The 18,274-nt window shown below is 44.0% G+C and overlaps 1 protein-coding gene across 4 annotated transcripts in view; it reads left to right on the top strand.

Annotated features, from left to right (window-relative positions):
- PTK2 (protein tyrosine kinase 2) overlaps positions 1-18,274 on the top strand; it is a 250,824-nt gene that overhangs the window by 142,583 nt on the left and 89,967 nt on the right. For all 4 annotated transcript variants that reach the window (XM_060115655.1, XM_060115653.1, XM_060115654.1 and 1 more), the window contains 5 exons: positions 243-320; positions 6,244-6,351; positions 8,043-8,160; positions 13,749-13,779; positions 17,523-17,575. In XM_060115655.1, the coding sequence (XP_059971638.1) occupies positions 243-320; positions 6,244-6,351; positions 8,043-8,160; positions 13,749-13,779; positions 17,523-17,575 (388 nt within the window). The remainder of the gene's footprint in view (positions 1-242; positions 321-6,243; positions 6,352-8,042; positions 8,161-13,748; positions 13,780-17,522; positions 17,576-18,274) is intronic.

The following is an 18,274-nucleotide window of genomic DNA, read 5'->3' as shown; positions in this document are numbered from 1 at the left end:
AGATAATCTTCCCAAAGAAACCATTGGCTTGAGACCCACTGGAATGAGCACAGTCTGTCTGTCTCTGCTTAGGCTCAGCAGATGCTGCACCATGAAGTTGTAAATATTTTGTACTATTTGGTTACAAAGATCAGTAGCAAGCTAGTCCAGCCCCCCTTTGGTCCTTTAATGTGTCCATGGTTCTTTATCTAAAATATCTTTTTCCTTCTGGTACCTTTGCCGTCACCTGTTTCACCTTCAAGTCAAGCTGGATTATTTCGGTGGAGCTGGCGATTGGCCCCGAAGAAGGAATCAGTTACCTCACAGACAAGGGCTGCAATGTAAGTGTGCTTTGGACAAGTCTTGGGAGCGGCCTGTGTGGAACACCCCTCCTTTCAGACCTGATTGTGGACAAAGGGGAATCAAAATAAGGAAATGAGGATTTTCTTGGAAAAGACATCATTCTGCCATTAAAGCTTTCCATTTCACAGCGTTTATTGCTCAAGGGAATGAAAGGAAGAGACAGCCTAGGTCGAAAGTTTTTGAAATTCTTTAGTCGGGAAGGAAAGGAATCATACAAATTGCACATATGTTGGTGAGATCTGAATGGGGTTGTTACAGTTTATCTGGAGAAGTTTTAGATACTAATTTCTTCATTCAGTTCTACATCTAATTTAAGTATATTTGTACTTGTATCATGTCCTTTGAAACAGCCTCTTCTGGCTCTTTCCAGGATCAAAAAAGTCACTAAGAAAAGGGCAGACAACCCAATAGAGGATGTCCAAATAGTTAAGACATAAGTGAAACGACGTTCAGCCTCACAGTCATCAGATAAATGCACAGTGTGATACTATTACACACCTACCAGAACGGCTGAGGTGAAAAAGATGAGTAATTCCAGGTGTTGGCAGGCATGTGGAACAGCTGGATGCTTCACACACTCTGTGAGGGTATAAAGTGGCACGACCTCTTCAGAAAGCTCTGTTATCTGTCTTCTCTTTGATTTGTAGTCTCTTGCAAGGTTTTCTTTGTCCTTTCGCATTTAACCCATGTGGAATTTTGTGTATGGTACAAGGTGGGCCTGTGGTGTGTCCGGAGGATGGGCTCTGGAGTGTGCAGCCGGGATTCCCAGTGGGTCACTCTCATGCTGGCCTTGTGACTTTGAGTCCATTTCTTCACAGCTGGCTTGTGTTTCCTCGTCAGCAAAATGGCAATAATAATTACAACTACCTAAGAGAGGTGGTAGGAGAATTAAGTGGGTACTGAGTGTGCAGTGTTGAGATGAAGGCCTTGCCCAGAGGAAGCACTTAGAGGATGCTGGCTGCTGTCACTGTCCCCTTGTTGCTCTTCTTGTTGGTGTCCCAGTGAGCAGACAGCCGTGTCAGCACGGTAATCATATCTTTTACCTCTGAATTGAATTTCTGCCATCTTTGTGATCTAATTCTGGATCCTCTGTTCTGGTCCAAGGACACAGTTCTCTCTTTCTGTACTGATTCCATCCAGATGGGATTGCTCTAGGTTGGTGCTGCATCCCTGTGTCATCTTTTTTTTGTACATTTTCTGCATATATCCTTTTTCTTTTGTACACTTTCCTGGCTGTTACTGGCTGTTTAGTCTTTCAAGACCAAATTTATAGCATTAGCAGAAAATTCTGTTGGGATTCCAACTTGTTTGTTAATTTGTGAAAGTAGATATTAGTTAGTTATCTGTCCCAAGAATATGGTATGTCTTTCTATTTGTTCAGGACTTCTTTTTTTTTTTTTTTTAATTTACTTATTTATTTATTTTTGGCTGCATTGGGTCTTCTTTGCTGCGTGCAGGCTTTCTCTAGTTGCGGTAAGCGGGGGCTACTCTTCGTTACAGTGCGTGGGCTTCTCATTGTGGTGGCTTGTCTTGTTGCGGAGCATGGGCTGTAGAGCTCAGACTCGATAGTTGTGGCGCACAGGCTTAGTTGCTCCACGGCATGTGGGATCTTCCCGGACCAGGGCTTGAACCCATGTCCCCTGCATTGGCAGGGGTGGACTCTTAACCACTGCGCCACCAGGGAAGCCCGTTCAGGACTTCTTTTACATCCTTCAATAAGATGTCATAGTCTTTTTCATATAGATTTTTTGTATTAAGCTAATTCATAAGTATTACAGAGTTTTTGGCCTTATTGGGAAAATTGTTTTTGGCCATTTCCAATTTAAAATTCATACTGTGAGCATAGCAGAATATACTTGATTGTTGTTTATCATATATTCAGCAACCTTAGCAGAATATGCTTGATTGTTGTTTATCATATATTCAGCAACCATGTTCATTTAATAAGTCATTTTTTATTAGAATCTTAGATTTTATAGGTATAATCATGTAATCAGCAAAAAAAAGAATAGTTTTAACTTTTTTCTCTAATCTATGCAGTTCTTTCCTGTTCTCATATTCACAGGCACCTTGAAGATCATGTTTAATAACGGGTGGTAGAGGATATCCCTATCTTGTTTTAGGTTTTAATTTATCAGTTAAAAGTGTGTCATCATTCAGGATAATTTTTGATGTTGGGTTTTAGTAATGTATCTTTTTTAAAAAAAAAAATTATTAGTTGTGTGGGGTCTTAGTTGCAGCACATGGGCTCCTTAGTTGCAGCACATGGGCTCCTTAGTTGCAGCATGCGAACTCTTAGTTGCAGCATACATGTGGGATCTAGTTCCCTGACCAGGGATCGAACCCGGGCCCCCTGCATTGGGGGTGCAGAGTGTTATCCACTGTGCCACCAGGAAAGTCCCTTTAGTAAAGTATCTTTCATGTTTTTAAATTATGCCTTTCTTTGCTTAGAATTTTTTTTTTTTTTTGTGGTACGCAGGCCTCTCACTGTTGTGGCCTCTCCCGTTGCGGAGCACAGCCTCTGGACGCGCAGGCCCAGCGGCCATGGCCCACGGGCCCAGCCGCTCCACGGCACGTGGGATCCTCCCAGACCGGGGCACAAACTCGTGTCCTCTGCGTCGGCAGGCAGACTCTCAACCACTGCGCCACCAGGGAAGCCCCTTTGCTTAGAATTTTTATTCGGAGTGGCTACTAAATTTAACTGAAGGCTTTTCAGCCATAATGATGTGATCCTGGTTTTTTCTCTTTTAATTTTGTTATTATTTTATATTAATCTTGATTAGATGTGCTGATATTGAGCCATTGAATAACTCCTACTTGGTTATGCTGTATTATTCTTTTGAAATAGTGATTTATTATATTTGCTACTATGTAGAATTTTTGCAGCTATTTATAAGTGAAGTCAATCTAGTCTTTTCTTTTTATATTAGCTCTATGAGGACATGATATTAGAAGTTACACTCATTTTATCAGGCTGTGAATTAGGGGCCTTTTCATCATTTTGTGGCCTGAAATATTTTAAGTCAAGGTAGAGTTGTGTGTCCTGTGAAGGCGGATAGAATCGATCTGTGTTACCACATGGTGCCTTTTCCAGCGGTGGTGGTGCACCATCTTTTCAGCCTCTCCAGTAGTAACATCTCTTCAGGTTGTCCGTTTCGTGTGTCAGGTTTGCTAATTCATACTGTTGGCGTCTCATCTGCTTTTCTACATTTTTAAATTGTTGCCATGGAGTTGCATCTCGTGATGCTCTTAGGATCTTTCCAGGAACGTTATTTCTATATCCTTTCTCAGTCCTAAGCTTGTCTATGTGGATTTGTCTCTTCTTTTCAGATTTGCAAAGGATTTATTTCAGCCGCTTTTGAAGGACAGGCTTAGCAGTTAGGGTTATAGCATTAATCTCTTTGTCTTCATTAATTTCAGTATTTATCTTCACAGATTTCCTTTTTCTACTATCTTTTGGTTATTTTTATTCTTTTCTTCTGCTGTTCCCTTTAAGTACTTCTTTAGAATTTATTCTTGTTATGTGGCCGACCTTGAGGGATAATGTCAGAATGAGGCAGAAAAACAATGGGTTAAAAGAAGGAATAAAAAATAAGTTAAATACAATAATTTCCATAGCTCAACTTTCTTTTTGTGCTTTGGAAATTTTTTAAAATTGTAAGATGCCAGTAATGGGCATATTTTAATATAACCATTTACTGAAATTAATTGAGATATTTCTCATTTCATGTGTCACCACTGACTTAATGGTATCTGGTTCCCAGTGTGTTAGAAGGAGCCTCAGGCCTCCTCTATGACAGTGTCTGTACCTTGTACCAGCAGCTCAAACATCAGACTGGCATCGCCCTTGGTGATGTCCTTTTCCAAAATGGTGAGCAACTCACAGTAACATTCCAAAGACAGGAAAGTGTAATATTCCCTGAATTACACCTAAGTTGCGTTCCTGGAAAATTCCACGCAGAGCATACTTCGTGTTTTCAAATAGATGTGGGTTCTAGAATCAGATTTTTCACCAGCATGAATAAACACCAGGACATTTGAAAGCCATTCAGGACACAAGACAGTTTTTCACCACGTGGGAATTTCCTGCATGTTATGTGGCCCCTCACAGCCCTGGTCCTCACTCATGTTCCTCATTCTTCGGTCAGCTGAAAACAGCCCCCGGGGAATGGCCCTGCCCCAGTGAGACCAGAGCACATCCCATCAAGACGAGGTCCTGGTGGGGAATTGGGTCAGAGAGGCAGGCAGAGGTCAGATCAGGTGGGTGTTTGATTCCTTTTGGCCAGCATTGTACTGTTTTTACAGGGGACTTAATAGGACCAGATTTACATTTTAAAATACCTCCCTAGCTTCCGGGGTTTGTCTGTGTAGAGGACCAACAGGGATGAAGGGACACTGACTGGGAAACAATTGCAGGACGGATTCTGAGCACCGTGCAAGACGGTGGCTTGTACTGGAGTGGTGGCCGTGGGGATGGAGGGAAAACGCACGGATTCTAGGTGTTGGGAGCTGGGCTGGATGTGGGGTAAGGGAAGGAGGGGAGTCAGGAATCATGCCTTCATATTTCCACTCAGGAACCAGGTTGAATGGTGATGCTTTTGTTGATGTGAGGAAGACAGGAGGGGGAAGGTGTTTTGAGGGGGCGTCCCCGTGACTGTGCTGGGTGTGCGGGCAGTCTCTCTCCAATGTCCATGCGAGGATGTCACGTAGGGAGTGGGATACTTGAGTCCGAGCCCAGGACTGGAGATGGTACTTGTGCCACAGGACTGGATGGTGTTCGCCGGGGAGGCCGTGCACAGCTGGGGAGAAGAACGGGGCCCAGCACAGAGCCCTGTAGCACTTGAACGTTTGTGTGTTGAGTAGGGGAGAAGCCAGGAAATGGAAAGAGAGCCAGGGAGGGAGGAGGAAAGCCCATGAGGGCAGAGGCCACAGGGGCCAAGAGAGGGCCGGGCGTGGGGGCCGTGCTGTGTGCTACCCAGGGGATGGAGGACTGCCCGTGGGCGTCTGTGCGGGGGGCCTGACAGAGCACAGCTGTGCCTGAGAGCAGTGCTGCAGAGACGCTTCCCTGTGAAGGGGCGCGGGGTAGGAGTCCCCTTCTGAACCATAATTCCGGCTCAGTCCCAGTGGCATAATCTGTGCTGAGTGGGGCACTTGGCAGGGAGGGGCTGATACCTGTGATTTTCTAAGAGAAAGAGGTCCTAACTAGGCCGATTGTTTTGGATAAACCTGTAGGAATCGTCTCATGCAAACTGGTCGTTGTCATGAAATGGTAGAGGATGAAAGACGGATGGGCGTATTTTGTCTGCATAAGAAGAAAGAGTTTACTCCTCTTGGGAAAATGAAGTGTCTCTCTTGGCCTGTCTGTGTGGGAAGGGTCCTTTGGATACCCAGCGTCCCCCTAGCACTGTTAACACTCTGGAACTTCAGAACGTTTCAGAGACTTGTTCTAGCTCAGGGTGCATTGGGAGTGGGAACAGGTCCCTCTCTCTGTGAGAAGTGGAGCAGAATGTTCCCTTAGGCCAAGAATTTCACACAGTTCCCCCCAGACCAGAGGGTGAGTCAGGTCAGGGACTCCCTTCTTCCTTTCTCTGTCATGTGTCATGTGGGACTGGTGACCACTTGTCCAGCTCCTGAGGATGGAGTGCCCCTCGGCCGTCAGGAGCACAGAGAGCAGACACATCCCTGACCGGGAGGTGAGCAGGTGGCCCTAGCAGGTCCCTGACTGCTCCTCAGAGGGAGAATGGTCCCCCAGGCGACACGGACAGTTGGTTTCCTCAGACATCCTGTCTAGGGAGGTGTCCTCAGGAGGATGAGGTGGGCTTGGGACCATGAGGATTGCACAGAATAGTTCACATGAGTCTTGCATCTGTGGTCCAGAGTGTTTGCCTTTTCTTCCCAAAGCCCACACACCTGGCTGACTTCAATCAAGTGCAGACCATTCAGTATTCAAACAGCGAAGACAAGGACAGGAAAGGGACGCTGCAGCTGAAGATTGCAGGAGCGCCTGAGGTAAGGAGTGTGTCATGGTGGGAAGACGGAAATAAAGCGCTGTTGTAGAAATGATGATTGTTTCTGGGTGCAGGAGAAGTATTCATGGGTCATCAGGATCACAGCTTTCTCTAATGTAATAAGCGTTACGTTACAAATAATAAGGATTAAATGCCCTCAAGAGTAGAAAACAGGTTTAAAAATTAATGGAGCCTTATTGTGGAGATGCTGGAAGATTATCATGAATTACCAAGAAAATCAACCTCTTAGAATTATATAAATTCTGTAAACTATGTTACATTGTTATTTCCCAGACTGTGCAGTATGTGACATTCTCTGGCGGGTAATAATTAGGAAAATAACCACGGCAGCAGCTGGTACTTTCTGCCACATATGTCCCCACTGTCTGACACTTAACACAGAAGCTGAGGACAACACACGGCATCCTCAGAACCCAGCGGAAGAGGCACTTTGAGATACTTTGGTTACCCCCAGTCTGTAGATGAGGGAACCAAGCACAGGACGGTAACCACGGTCCTAGTAGGTGGTAGACATGGAGTTCATCCCAGACAGTCTAGACCCAGAGCCTCTTCTTAATCAGCACGTGGTGTGGAAAGTAAAGGCAGGCCTGGCACGAGAAATGAACATTTGGCAAATACTGTATAAGGTGACCTTTCTGAAAGACGGACAGAAAATACTCACATACTGAAGAGTCTGCACAACCTGGCGGCACACGCAGGTTTACTCGTGGGTGAAGCCCGTTCTTGGAGCTCACCTGGCCCCACTCGCACACCTGGGCCCTGCTCTGCTGCGGCCCCTGCTGGGGTGGTTTGTTTTCAGGGCTCCTCACACCTTCTTGCTCCTACTGCCTTGGGATCGTGGCGTTTCTAGGCTCCAGGCAGTTGATTCTCAGAATTAAACAAATGATGCCATGAGATATTGAAACCATGTTGCAAATTGAAATTTCCTGAAAATATCTCAGTAGTTTCTCGTTTGCACCATGATTTTCAGGCTGTCCTCCTTTCTGTTTGCTACCCCCAAATAATACTTAGAATAATGCAGGTGAGATAAGTTGTCCCTTTGGAAGGAGGTTATGAAGACTACATGAGTTAGGACATACTTGTGTTTGAAAGTAAAATACAGCTTTGATTATCTCCTGGATAACATTTAATGATAGGTTTTTAGGAAATTTATCATAATTGCATGTTTAATTTGAAAAGTGTGGTTTCTAAGCTCTTAGGCAGAACATGCTATGCATGCTCAAAATAATGAAATTCCACTAATTTTCTTTAATATCAGAAAAATGACGATGGATCGTTGATAAAAATTGACTCCACATTTGTCTAGTTTCTAAAATAAGCTCTACTTTAGCTTACTAATTTTCTAAATTCTTTTTTTAATTAGAGCGTGCCTAAGGGACCAGACATTCTGAAGGGAAGTGGTTTTTTCACCTCTTTTTGTTCTAGAAAGGGAGTCTCGGTTTAAGTGCTTTTTCTTTTTTTGCCTGGGTTTGCCTTCTGTCACATATTCTAGGAATAACATCCTTAAATATCAAACTTCCTTTTTCACGCAAACCTTATGACAGATCTTGTTTCGCTCCCACTCTTCTCTGTGTTCAAGTGTATCTAGAGATCTGATGTCACAGTGCAGCTGTCCCTTTGATTACTGGAAAGAACAATAACGGCTCTCTCTGGGTCTTCTCCCCTGTCCAGCCTCTGACGGTGACGGCACCGTCCCTGACCATTGCCGAGAACATGGCCGACCTGATAGATGGGTACTGCCGGCTGGTGCACGGGGCCACGCAGTCTTTCATCATCAGGCCCCAGAAAGGTGAGCTCTCCTTCTGTTCCAGTGCTCCCTCTGAATCGTTAGCCGAGCTCACCCCACAGCCTGTAGTCCTTTTAGATCGCTCTGTGAAAGTGAAGAGTGAATGAATAATTCAGCCCAGTGGATCTATATTCTTGCTTTTCTAGGGAAGTGATCCAGCTCACAGCCTAAGAGCTGGGTTTGGACAGAGCTTAAAGGAAACGTTGTGTTTAGACCCTTTTGTTTTGAGCAACATATTTAATGTATTTTCTAGGTTACCATTATTAGCATTTTTAAATAAACTTTTGGGATTATGTTCTGGGTCTTTTTTTTTTTTTTTAAGTCTCTTGTAACTCATGATAAATAAAGTCTCTTTCCTATTTTTTCTCATAGATCTCAAAAGCTTAGAGCAGTAGTTCTAAGCATGATGTGATGAACCTTAGAAACATGACTGTGTCTCTTTAGCCTTTCACAAGGCAGTAAGATGGGGTGTTTCAGAGGATTTGGATTTCTGAAATAAAGCAGGAAAAAACTGGACTTTGGAATTGTATTGACCTATGGGTTCAAATCATGAGTGCATGCCACCTGCAAAGTACTTAACTTTCTGTGCCTCAGTTCCGTCCCACTAGACAACGAAGAGTGGTCCCTGTCTTGTGTAGTCGTGGGGGGACGGCCTCGTGTGTAGGTGGCTTGGGGCCGTGCTGGCACGTACAGCATCAGAAACTTCAGTGTTGCTGTCATTGCAACGCTGCTGCTAGTTTCAGTGTGATCTTGACACACTGGATGAGCCTTGGCTTGGAGATTCCTCGTCCATAACGGAAGAATGGTACCTACTTTATAGCGTGGTAGGGGGGTCCACAGTAGTCCCCGTCAAGCAGGTAGCCAGCTCCGTGGCAGGTGGACACAGGATCCCTGCCAGCACTCCCCTCTGTGGGTAGGACGATCCCTGGAGGGAGTCGGGGATGACTGAGTGGTGAGCGAATGGGGAAGCGTATGTGGAGACACACAAGGGAAGCAGATGACAAAGCCCTGAGCTCCAAGTGTAGACACAGCAGAGGGCCCTGCCTGCCCAGCAGTCGAGTTCTCTGTGCTGGCAGCAGGTGGAGGGCATTGCGGGAGGGTGTGAAGCAGAGGCATCATTGGAACCTTTGTTTAAAAGTTAGTGTCAGGGTGTTGTGCTCTGAAAACGGTATCTAAAGCCATGAACCCAAAGGCCAGTAAGTGCATGGATTCCAGGATGTGGCTAATCTAGCAAAAATGTTTTTCCCACTATGATCAGACCAATAAAGCCTCTTCATTAATTTTTTCCCTAAAATATAGTGTGTATTTATCATCACTTTCTTTATGTAACGAAGTTGCTTTTAGAAATATCTAAAGCCTACTCTCAGTTAAAATTTTTGCATCCATGAGCTTTTTGAGTTTTCATTTTGTGCTTTAAATGGGGGTATGTACCTTGCAAACATTATTTAAATGTTTTGGGAAAGTTGCTTCATATAAAGATAGTATGCTATGGAAAATGTTAAATGTGCCATATCGCCTATCTTCTTTTTAGTGAATAATTTTTTAATTTCATCCTGATTTACCAAAATGTTCTTCATTAATTTGTTAGTACACAAAAAAATAACATTCAGACATTAGGCATTAAATGTTTGAAGCTTTAACATCTTCCTGTGTTGGTTTTTAATTGGCTTTTTTTCCCCTCTAGGGAGAAACATTTTGATATCAAATCTCATGAAATGAGATGCATTAAATTCTTCATTCATATGAAAACAGCATAAATGAAAATGCTTCTCATAAAAAACCTAGTAGGGCATTGGTTGTTACCAATTTTATGTTGTCTTTATAGAATTAATTATTGAGTCTGATAATTTATTTACTTTATTCTAAATCACAGCATATGTACTTATTACATGACTGTTTTGTTGCCTAATTGAAATATTTTAAGCCAAATGTTTTAATGGATTATAGTCAGAAATACGTGGACAAGAGCACATGTGCATTTTTTAGTTTAGTTTTTTTTTTAATTTCAAATAAATGTGAAACATGTTTCCACAACTCTAATGCACCATTTTCCTGGTATGTACTTTAAGTAACGATCATGTACGTACCCATCTGTCCTCTCTAGACTATAAACTGCTTAATGGTAAGGAGCACGTACACGCTTGCGAGTGTTAACAGTTAGAGTGACGTGCAAGTTCTACACCTGAGGTCTCACGTGCCCAGATGCACTTTGTTAGCTCTGTGATCCACCATAATTGCTTTGAATTTAAGAAGTGCTTTTAAAGGTGGTATCATTGGGGCAGAAAAGTAAGAGTCACAAGTCCGATGCCCTGAACCAGGTTCCAGCAGAGTCACTGTGTGACCTTGGCCCTTATCGTGGGGTGTCATCTGACCTTGCCTTTACTTGCAAGAAAGCTCAGTAGCAATTTTTCAATCTTAGTAAAATTCAATCTTAGTAAAATTCTCCTCAGAGGAAAGAATTGTGCGAATCAGGGTCATAATTTCATCGTTCTCAAGGAAGGTTTCTATACGGAGGATGATGCTAAATACTGCACATTGTGAGGGTGGGGCTGCTCCTGAGCCTGACACAAAACCCAGAAGGCACGGAGAGCAAATCCGTAGGGTTCATCAGTACACAAGTATGAAAGTGCTTCTATTAGTAAAAGAAATGCTTTTTAAAGCCGTGACATAGAAGGGGAAACATCTGTAATACATACAATAAAGAATTAAAATCCCTTATTCTTCAAGTGTTCTTCTAGCTCATTGAATAAGAGGGTAAAAATGGGCACCTATAGAAGAAAGGACATACACTGTCCGGTAAGCTTATGGACACAGACAGTGACAGATAGCATTCTGTGTCTGTTAACCTGTTGTTAGATGGGTGGAAAGACGGTGATACCCATTCTTGGTGGGGCTGTTGCGAGGTGCCCTCCACACTCCACTGTGTCGGCGTGAGTTGGGACAGTGCTTTCGGTGGCTCCTGGCACTGCCGGCCCCTCCTGGAAACAGCCCCACAGGACCACTGATGCAGCGCCCCTGCTGCACTGTCTTCGGTAGCACAAAATGTGGAACGACCCCGGTGTCTACGGGGGTGGAGCTAGTAGCTAATAAATAAGGGAGTGTGAGATGCCATGCAGCTGTTTGAAAAGACGTGGCCCTATTTCCATGCTGAAACCTACGTGCACGTGTGTGTGTATAGCCAAACCTGTGTGTGTTTATAAGCATACAAGGAGTCTGGTAGTCTGGAAAGTTAAGTGTGGACAATGAATACCCCTAAGGAAGGTGGAATTGTATGTGAAGGCGGGGTGGGGGGGGCTTCAACTTGTCTACTTTTTTTTGTCTACATTATAGACCTTTATGATTTAAATTTGTTACAGTGAATCTGTATTGATTATTTAATTAAAAACAAATAAAAACTTTTATTTAAAAATTAAAAGCCTCAGTTCTAAAAATGAAAATAAAAATGTGGGTTAATACAGAGATGCATCCTTAATCCTAAGGAATTTATGCTGAGAAATAAGAGACCACATGAATGCCATGAGAAAGCATATGTTACTCATTCAACTTATAAATTTAAAGCAGTGTCAAAAGTTAGCTCCTAGAATTGGGCATTTCAGTTGGTGAGCGCGTAGGGATTTTTATAACGCTGCTGCTTACAGTGTCTGTTGCCGTTTCTCTCAATATTCTGCTACGTTCTTGTTTCCTGAAAATTGACTCTCTTACGCTCCTTCAGTTGTTAATCGCCTCATTTTCAGCCTTCTTCCTACTCCTGCCCAGCTTCTTTTTTTTTTTTTTTTTTTTTTTTTTTTGCGGTACTCAGGCCTCTCACTGCTGTGGCCTCTCCCGTTGCGGAGCACAGGCTCCGGACGCGCAGGCTCAGCGGCCACGGCTCACGGGCCCAGCCGCTCCGCGGCATGTGGGATCTTCCCGGACCGGGGCACGAACCCGTGTCCCCTGCATCGGCAGGTGGACTCTCAACCCCTGCGCCACCAGGGAAGCCCGATCTGGAACCCAGCTTCTTATAAAGTCTGTATTAACCAGATATTTCATTATCTGGTTCCTTTTTCTCTCCAAGGAGGTAGAAATTTCAACAGAGAGAGTAAAACAGCTAGAAATCACACTGACATGTCATTTGAAAGCCCATATGATTAACTGACAGTGTCGAGTGTGGGTAAGGTGGTGGTGGTAGCACCCATGGGGTAATAAACTAATGATAGGATTTTCCAGTGTTTCTGAGTTTGGTCTTCATGGTATAACGTGGTTATTTTGCTTAAAATTTGGATGTCAGAAAGTCATAGGAAATTTGGATGAAGTTTCTGCAGTGTATTGGGTATTATGCAGTGGCTGTGAGTGCCGGGTCCTCTGCTGTGGGGGGTGTCCTGTGGGCGGGTCAAGTCTGACCTTCTCAGTCGTCTGATTCATGGGAAGCGCTCTGCTAATGCAGCAGAAGCACAGGAAGGCCATCCAGAGCCACTTGGGGTGTTCCAGGAAGGGCTCCTTTGAGGAGGTTGAGCTTGAATTGAGCTTTGAAAGATTGAGGGATGATGCTTCCACCAGAAGGAAGAGAATCTTTCAAGAGATGGACTGTGTGAAGGCATCATGCTGTGCTCAGGGCCATACGGCCTACACTCACAGGGGACCGGCCTGCACTCACAGGGGACCAGGGGATAGGAGGAGGGACGGGAGACCTTGACAAGGGGAACCCGTGGCCTGGGGAGCGAGGGGACTGGTGGGATGGATTTACCACCAGATTCATCCAGATAAAAGAGATGAAACCAGGGGGCTCCGTGCTTCCTGGTTCACTGATGAAGGGGAGGGAGCACGTCTCCCCGGCCACGGAGCAGAGTCCTGAGCTTGCCTGTGATGCGCTGGCCAGAGCCCAGCCGTGGCGGGGGAGTCTGCCACCGTCGCGGGGGCCTCAGCACCTCCCGAGTCGAGTCCACAGGACACTGCAGGCCCCGCCTCTGAGGCTGCTGGGCCCCTTGGCTGCCCCCGTTCCTCCAGGAACACAATCTGTGGGTTTGTTTCCTTTGGATTTCTGTGTGTCCTGCACAGGTTTGTTTGTTTGTTTTTAAAGAAGGTGTTGGGGGTAGGAGTTTATTAATTAATTTATTTATTTTTGCTGTGTTGGGTCTTCGTTTCTATGCGCGGGCTTTCTCTAGTTGTGGCAAACGGGGGCCACTCTTCATCGTGGTGCGCGGGCCTCTCACTATCGTGGCCTCTCTTGTTGCGGAGCACAGTCCTGCACGGGTTTTGATGTTGCTGCAGGACGTTCAGTCTTTGGTAAAGAATGTTGGCTTTGGTTATGAGAAATTCTTCATCTTCTGGAGTCTCCTGGGAAGAATATCTTTCATCAGTTTATCCCTTAGCATTTGATTTTGATTGGCAATACCTTTTATACAGTCTGCACCCGCAGGCAGTGTATATTTGTCATAAATACTGAAAATAAAGCCATGGAAACCTAAGACAGATAGGCAGTATACCAACTTCGTTTTAAAGGGTTATTGCTAAAATTCTGAAATAAGACTCGTCTTCTTTCTCTGATTTCTATACATAATCTTTTCAAAAGGAATAGAAGGAATCTCATCTCTCTCTTTCTGTTTTTTCCCCAGAAGGTGAACGGGCTTTGCCATCGATACCAAAGTAAGTACTGCTTTGTGTGTCTTGTTATTCCTGTGCATTAGAAACTGGGAGGAAATCACTATGCTTTATTATCCATTTGCCTGAGTAATCAAATTTCTACGTATATGATTAGGAAACTAGAAAACAAATGTTTCCAGAAAGAAATCAAATCAACTGTAAATCATGTACTTAGGTTTAACCCAAAGTGTACAATGAATTTTCCCTTTAAGTTCAGCAGGGAGCTCAAGAATAGTAGTGATCGTGTGAGGGAGGTCTGTTGTCAAACAGTCAGTTTATCGTCAGTGACAATGTTTATAAGAATCTGAAAATAGACACCATTCTGGCTATTTTACAAGTGAAAAAATTAAAGATATGTAACTTATGTTAATTTTTAAATTTGTTTATGTCATGAATTTCATAGTAGATGCTTCAATCTGTACAAGTAAAAGAATGCCAAAACTTCTCTGTTCTCAGCCATTGTGCTAGGAACTGGGGACCAAATGAAAGTTACAATCTAGACATTCAGATATACAGGTAAATAAACAATGATAGCTGTGTGCTGAGCACTCAGAGAGAGCTTTGAAGAGAATCCCAAGGCACCTGCAGAGAATACAGCACCTGAGAGGCCACTGCATAGAGGGGTAAAGAGGGTGGAACCTGGGCATCACCTCTGTTCTGTCTCTCTCTCTCCTCCATCACCAGTCTACCGCCAGTTCCTTCCTTTCTGCTTCCTAACTATCAGCTCCATCCACTTCACATTCCCACCATCCCTGCCCGGTTTTTAGCTGTCATCACCTGTCTGGGCTCCTCCGGTAGACTCCTGTGTCGAGGTCCCCAAGACTACCCCATTCAGGGATTCTCTAGAAAGAACGCCCAGGACTCAGCACGTAATCATGCTCTTAGCTGTGATGTATGGCTGCCAGGGAACACAAAGCACAATTGGCCAGGCAGAGAGCAATGGCATGAAGTCCCAAGGGAGCCAGGGGCGGGCAGGCTCCCAAGAACCCTCTCTCATGGACTCAGGTAGGGCACACCTGATCCTCGGGAATGAGTTGTGATGACGTGGAGTGTTGTCTACCAGGGAAGCTAGTTAGAGACTCGGTGCCCCGGCTTTTATGGGGGCCTGGTCATGTATGCACACTTTGCTTGTCGTGCACCCAAATTCCAGACCCCCAGAAGGAAGGCAAGAGTTCAGCACGAACCATATTATTTGTACAAACAGTCTAAGGACAGTGAACCACACTTACTAGTTAGGGGTTGGTGGGAACCCTCCTAAACACCAGCCAAGGGCCCACCTCAGAGGATAGCAGTCTCAGGTCTTCTGGGTTCCCATGTTTCTGCACACCTCCTACCCATCTTTGCCTGTCCCATTTTGCCTACCGTCCCATCCATTCTCTACAACAGCAGAAGGGACCTTTCCTCTTGAACCCCTCGCGTGACTGCTGCTGCTCTTAGATTCAGGCCCACATCCTTCAGCCAGCCGGCAGGAAGCTGCACGACGGTCCCTGCCAGCTCCTCCAGCCTCCCCTCCCGTTCCTCATGCTCACTCTTCAGTCACATTGAACTGCCTTCAGTTCCTGGACACCGTCCTTCCTTCCCTCCAGCCTTGTCCTCAGCAGGGCCCTGCTCAAGTCTTACCCTGCATCCCTGCCTCTGGAAACCTCCCACTACCCCAGTCCCAGGAGCAGCCCTGTGTGTTTTCCTATAACTTATCTCACATTAAACAGTTACCTCCCTGCTGCTCACACCCTGTGGCCTTGTTGACGGCCAGGGTCATGTGACATGGTAGACCTGACACTGGGCAGTATCTGGCACACAGTAGGTACACAGTAGGTACACAGTAGGTACACAGTAGCTGGGCGGGCCAGTGGAGGGATGGGCGAGACCAGCTTTCTCTTAGCTTTTAGGCCTTGTGTTTCACAAACTCAACAATATTTAATAGATATTTATTAATGTCCCACATCAGGCAAGGAACTAATGCTCATAGTATCTTCAGTTGTGGAAAGTCTTTAAGAGATGACTTTGAGGATTAAAACACACTGGAATCATCAACACAGATAAAAAAGTGAGGAAGAAGGGAGTAGGTTAGAAGTGCTAACAAATCCTAGAAAAACTGAACAAATAAAGCAAACTTTAAAAGAGCAGAATTTCCACAAATCATAGAGCCGCAGACCTGTTATTGCCACTGATCAGAGAAGTGCAGATAGCCCTGCAGTTGTAAGTTGGTTTGAAGTAGCATCCCAACCCACAGCAAAGGAAGACCCCGGTGTCCTATCAACAGGATACAGAGGCAGATGATGTAACCTGCTTATTATGAATGTGTGCACCTGTGACCTCCTGATAAATGTAGTTTGGAGATGGTGACAATAAGTCGTGGAGCTGCAATAGAAGAGGAACTGGTGATTTGTTAGAAAACAACTTGGGTTAAACTTTTATAATAAAGATACCGTTTCACATATTTAGAGAATTCCATAAAAGGAACTCAGGGCTATGGCTTTGTGCTGTAACCCTTAATTATAGAGGTTATGCAGTTGCATTGAATATTTCTAGTGCTCAATGGGGATATACTATTTTAAGCTCCCGTATTACCTAATATAAATTCTATATACTAGGAAAAATTCTTATTTAGTACTTCTAGAGTAAAGGCTTATGTAGCAGGAAAAAGTTTTCTTTTATAAGAAGAGCAAAGTAACTTTAACATCTAAAGACTATAGGGTTCTGGGCTTCCCTGGTGGCGCAGTGGTTAAGAATCCGCCTGCCAATGCAGGGGACACGGGTTTGATCCCTGGTCCGGGAAGATCCCACATGCCACGGAACACCTAAGCCCGTGTGCCACAACTATTGAGCCTGCGCTCTAGAGCCCATGAGCCACAACTACTGAGCCCACGTGCTGCAACTACTGAAGCCCGCACACCTAGAGCCCGTGCTCCACAGTAAAAGAAGCCACCACAATGAGAAGCCTGTGCACCACAACAAAGAGTAGCCCCTGCTCACCGTAACTAGAGAAAGCCGTGCACAGCAACGAAGAACCAATGCAGCCAAAAATAAATTAATTAATAAATTGATTTTAAAATAAATAAATAAAAGAAATGCAACAAAAATATTTTACAAAATAAATAAAGACTATAGGGTTCCTTTTTTCTCTGTTTTATACTTTTCCAAAAATTTTAAACTGAACTATACTTGGATTTTTTTTAAATGTCACTGAAACCTTTGGCCAAAATGTTATTTTATGTGGGTGTGTATGTAAAACACTAACGTTGTCGAGCCATTTCATGAAACAACCGGACGCGTTAAGCTTACCTTGTTTCAGTCTGTAAATAATAACAATATATGTCCATGTGCTGCCTGCTCTTGGACGTGCTCAAAATTGAAACAGGGCCAGTCGTGTAACAGTGTTTGACATTCGCATCTCAGTCCCAGGCATCGTTCCCTCTGTGGTATAACTTCGGCCACTCCCTTGCAGTGCAGCATCTAAATTAAAGTTAATCTAAGCCACGTACACCACATTCAGTGGTGTTATAGGTCAGCGTTCCTTCACTTCTCTGTCTTAATTTCTGGTCTTTAAAACATTAAAGCAGTCTGGTGACTTTAAGGGACTCAGGTGGTAGAATCCAGTATTATACAAAATCACCCCTCTAGACTGTGCAGTCTCCCTGGGAAATGGCACAGTCGTCCTGATTCTGGGCAGCTCACAGTTTGAATGAATGCTGGCGGTGTGGTCTGAAGAGCATGGCACTCACGGCTTTGCACCTCTGTTCCAGGCTGGCCAACAGCGAGAAGCAGGGCGTTCGGACCCACGCCGTCTCCGTGTCAGGTAAGAGGCCACACAGGCGTCAGGCAGAGGGGCCCACCGCGGTGGTAGGAAATCGCCGTGTGTTAGACGTCTGCTCATTTTTATGAGGATTACTTCTTTCTAGAGTAGCTTACAAAAATTAAACATTAAAATTATTAATAATTTTTAAAATTTGCATAATTTTACCATCATGAAATAGGTTTAAATATAGCTCACTGATTTTTTTTAATATGAGACATACGTGTATAATACTAGATTACTCACAGGATTGTATAGAATTCCAAGTTATTCTTCAGTTTTAATTCCATGTTAATTATATTTAGAGTGAAAATTTTTACTTTTGAAACTGCCATTATAACTTATCTTTGTAATGCAGCAGAAATTAACATAAGATACTTAGTATATTTATTATTTTTTGAAGTTCAGGAAATGTGAAACATTTTAAAACAGCTTTTGTCTTTCACAATTAACATAAAACGGTGTTTGAATATTGCTTTTTTAAAAATATAGTTAAGATGTTGACATAAGCATTATCTTAACTATTTGCTGGTGTGATGAGTGTGGTGTGCTTTCCTTGATATGTTTTCAAAATACATGTGCCTTTTTTCCCTATTTAAAAATGTGGAAAATAGAGGAAAGGTGGGGAAAAAGCAAAAAGCATCTTCTATGGACCCAGGTTTGGTATCTTAAAATATTGATACATATACTATACGTGTATAT

This window comes from Mesoplodon densirostris, chromosome 13 (assembly GCF_025265405.1).
Source record: "Mesoplodon densirostris isolate mMesDen1 chromosome 13, mMesDen1 primary haplotype, whole genome shotgun sequence".
NCBI lineage: Eukaryota > Metazoa > Chordata > Mammalia > Artiodactyla > Ziphiidae > Mesoplodon > Mesoplodon densirostris.
This window is presented reverse-complemented; position numbering and strand designations above follow the sequence as displayed.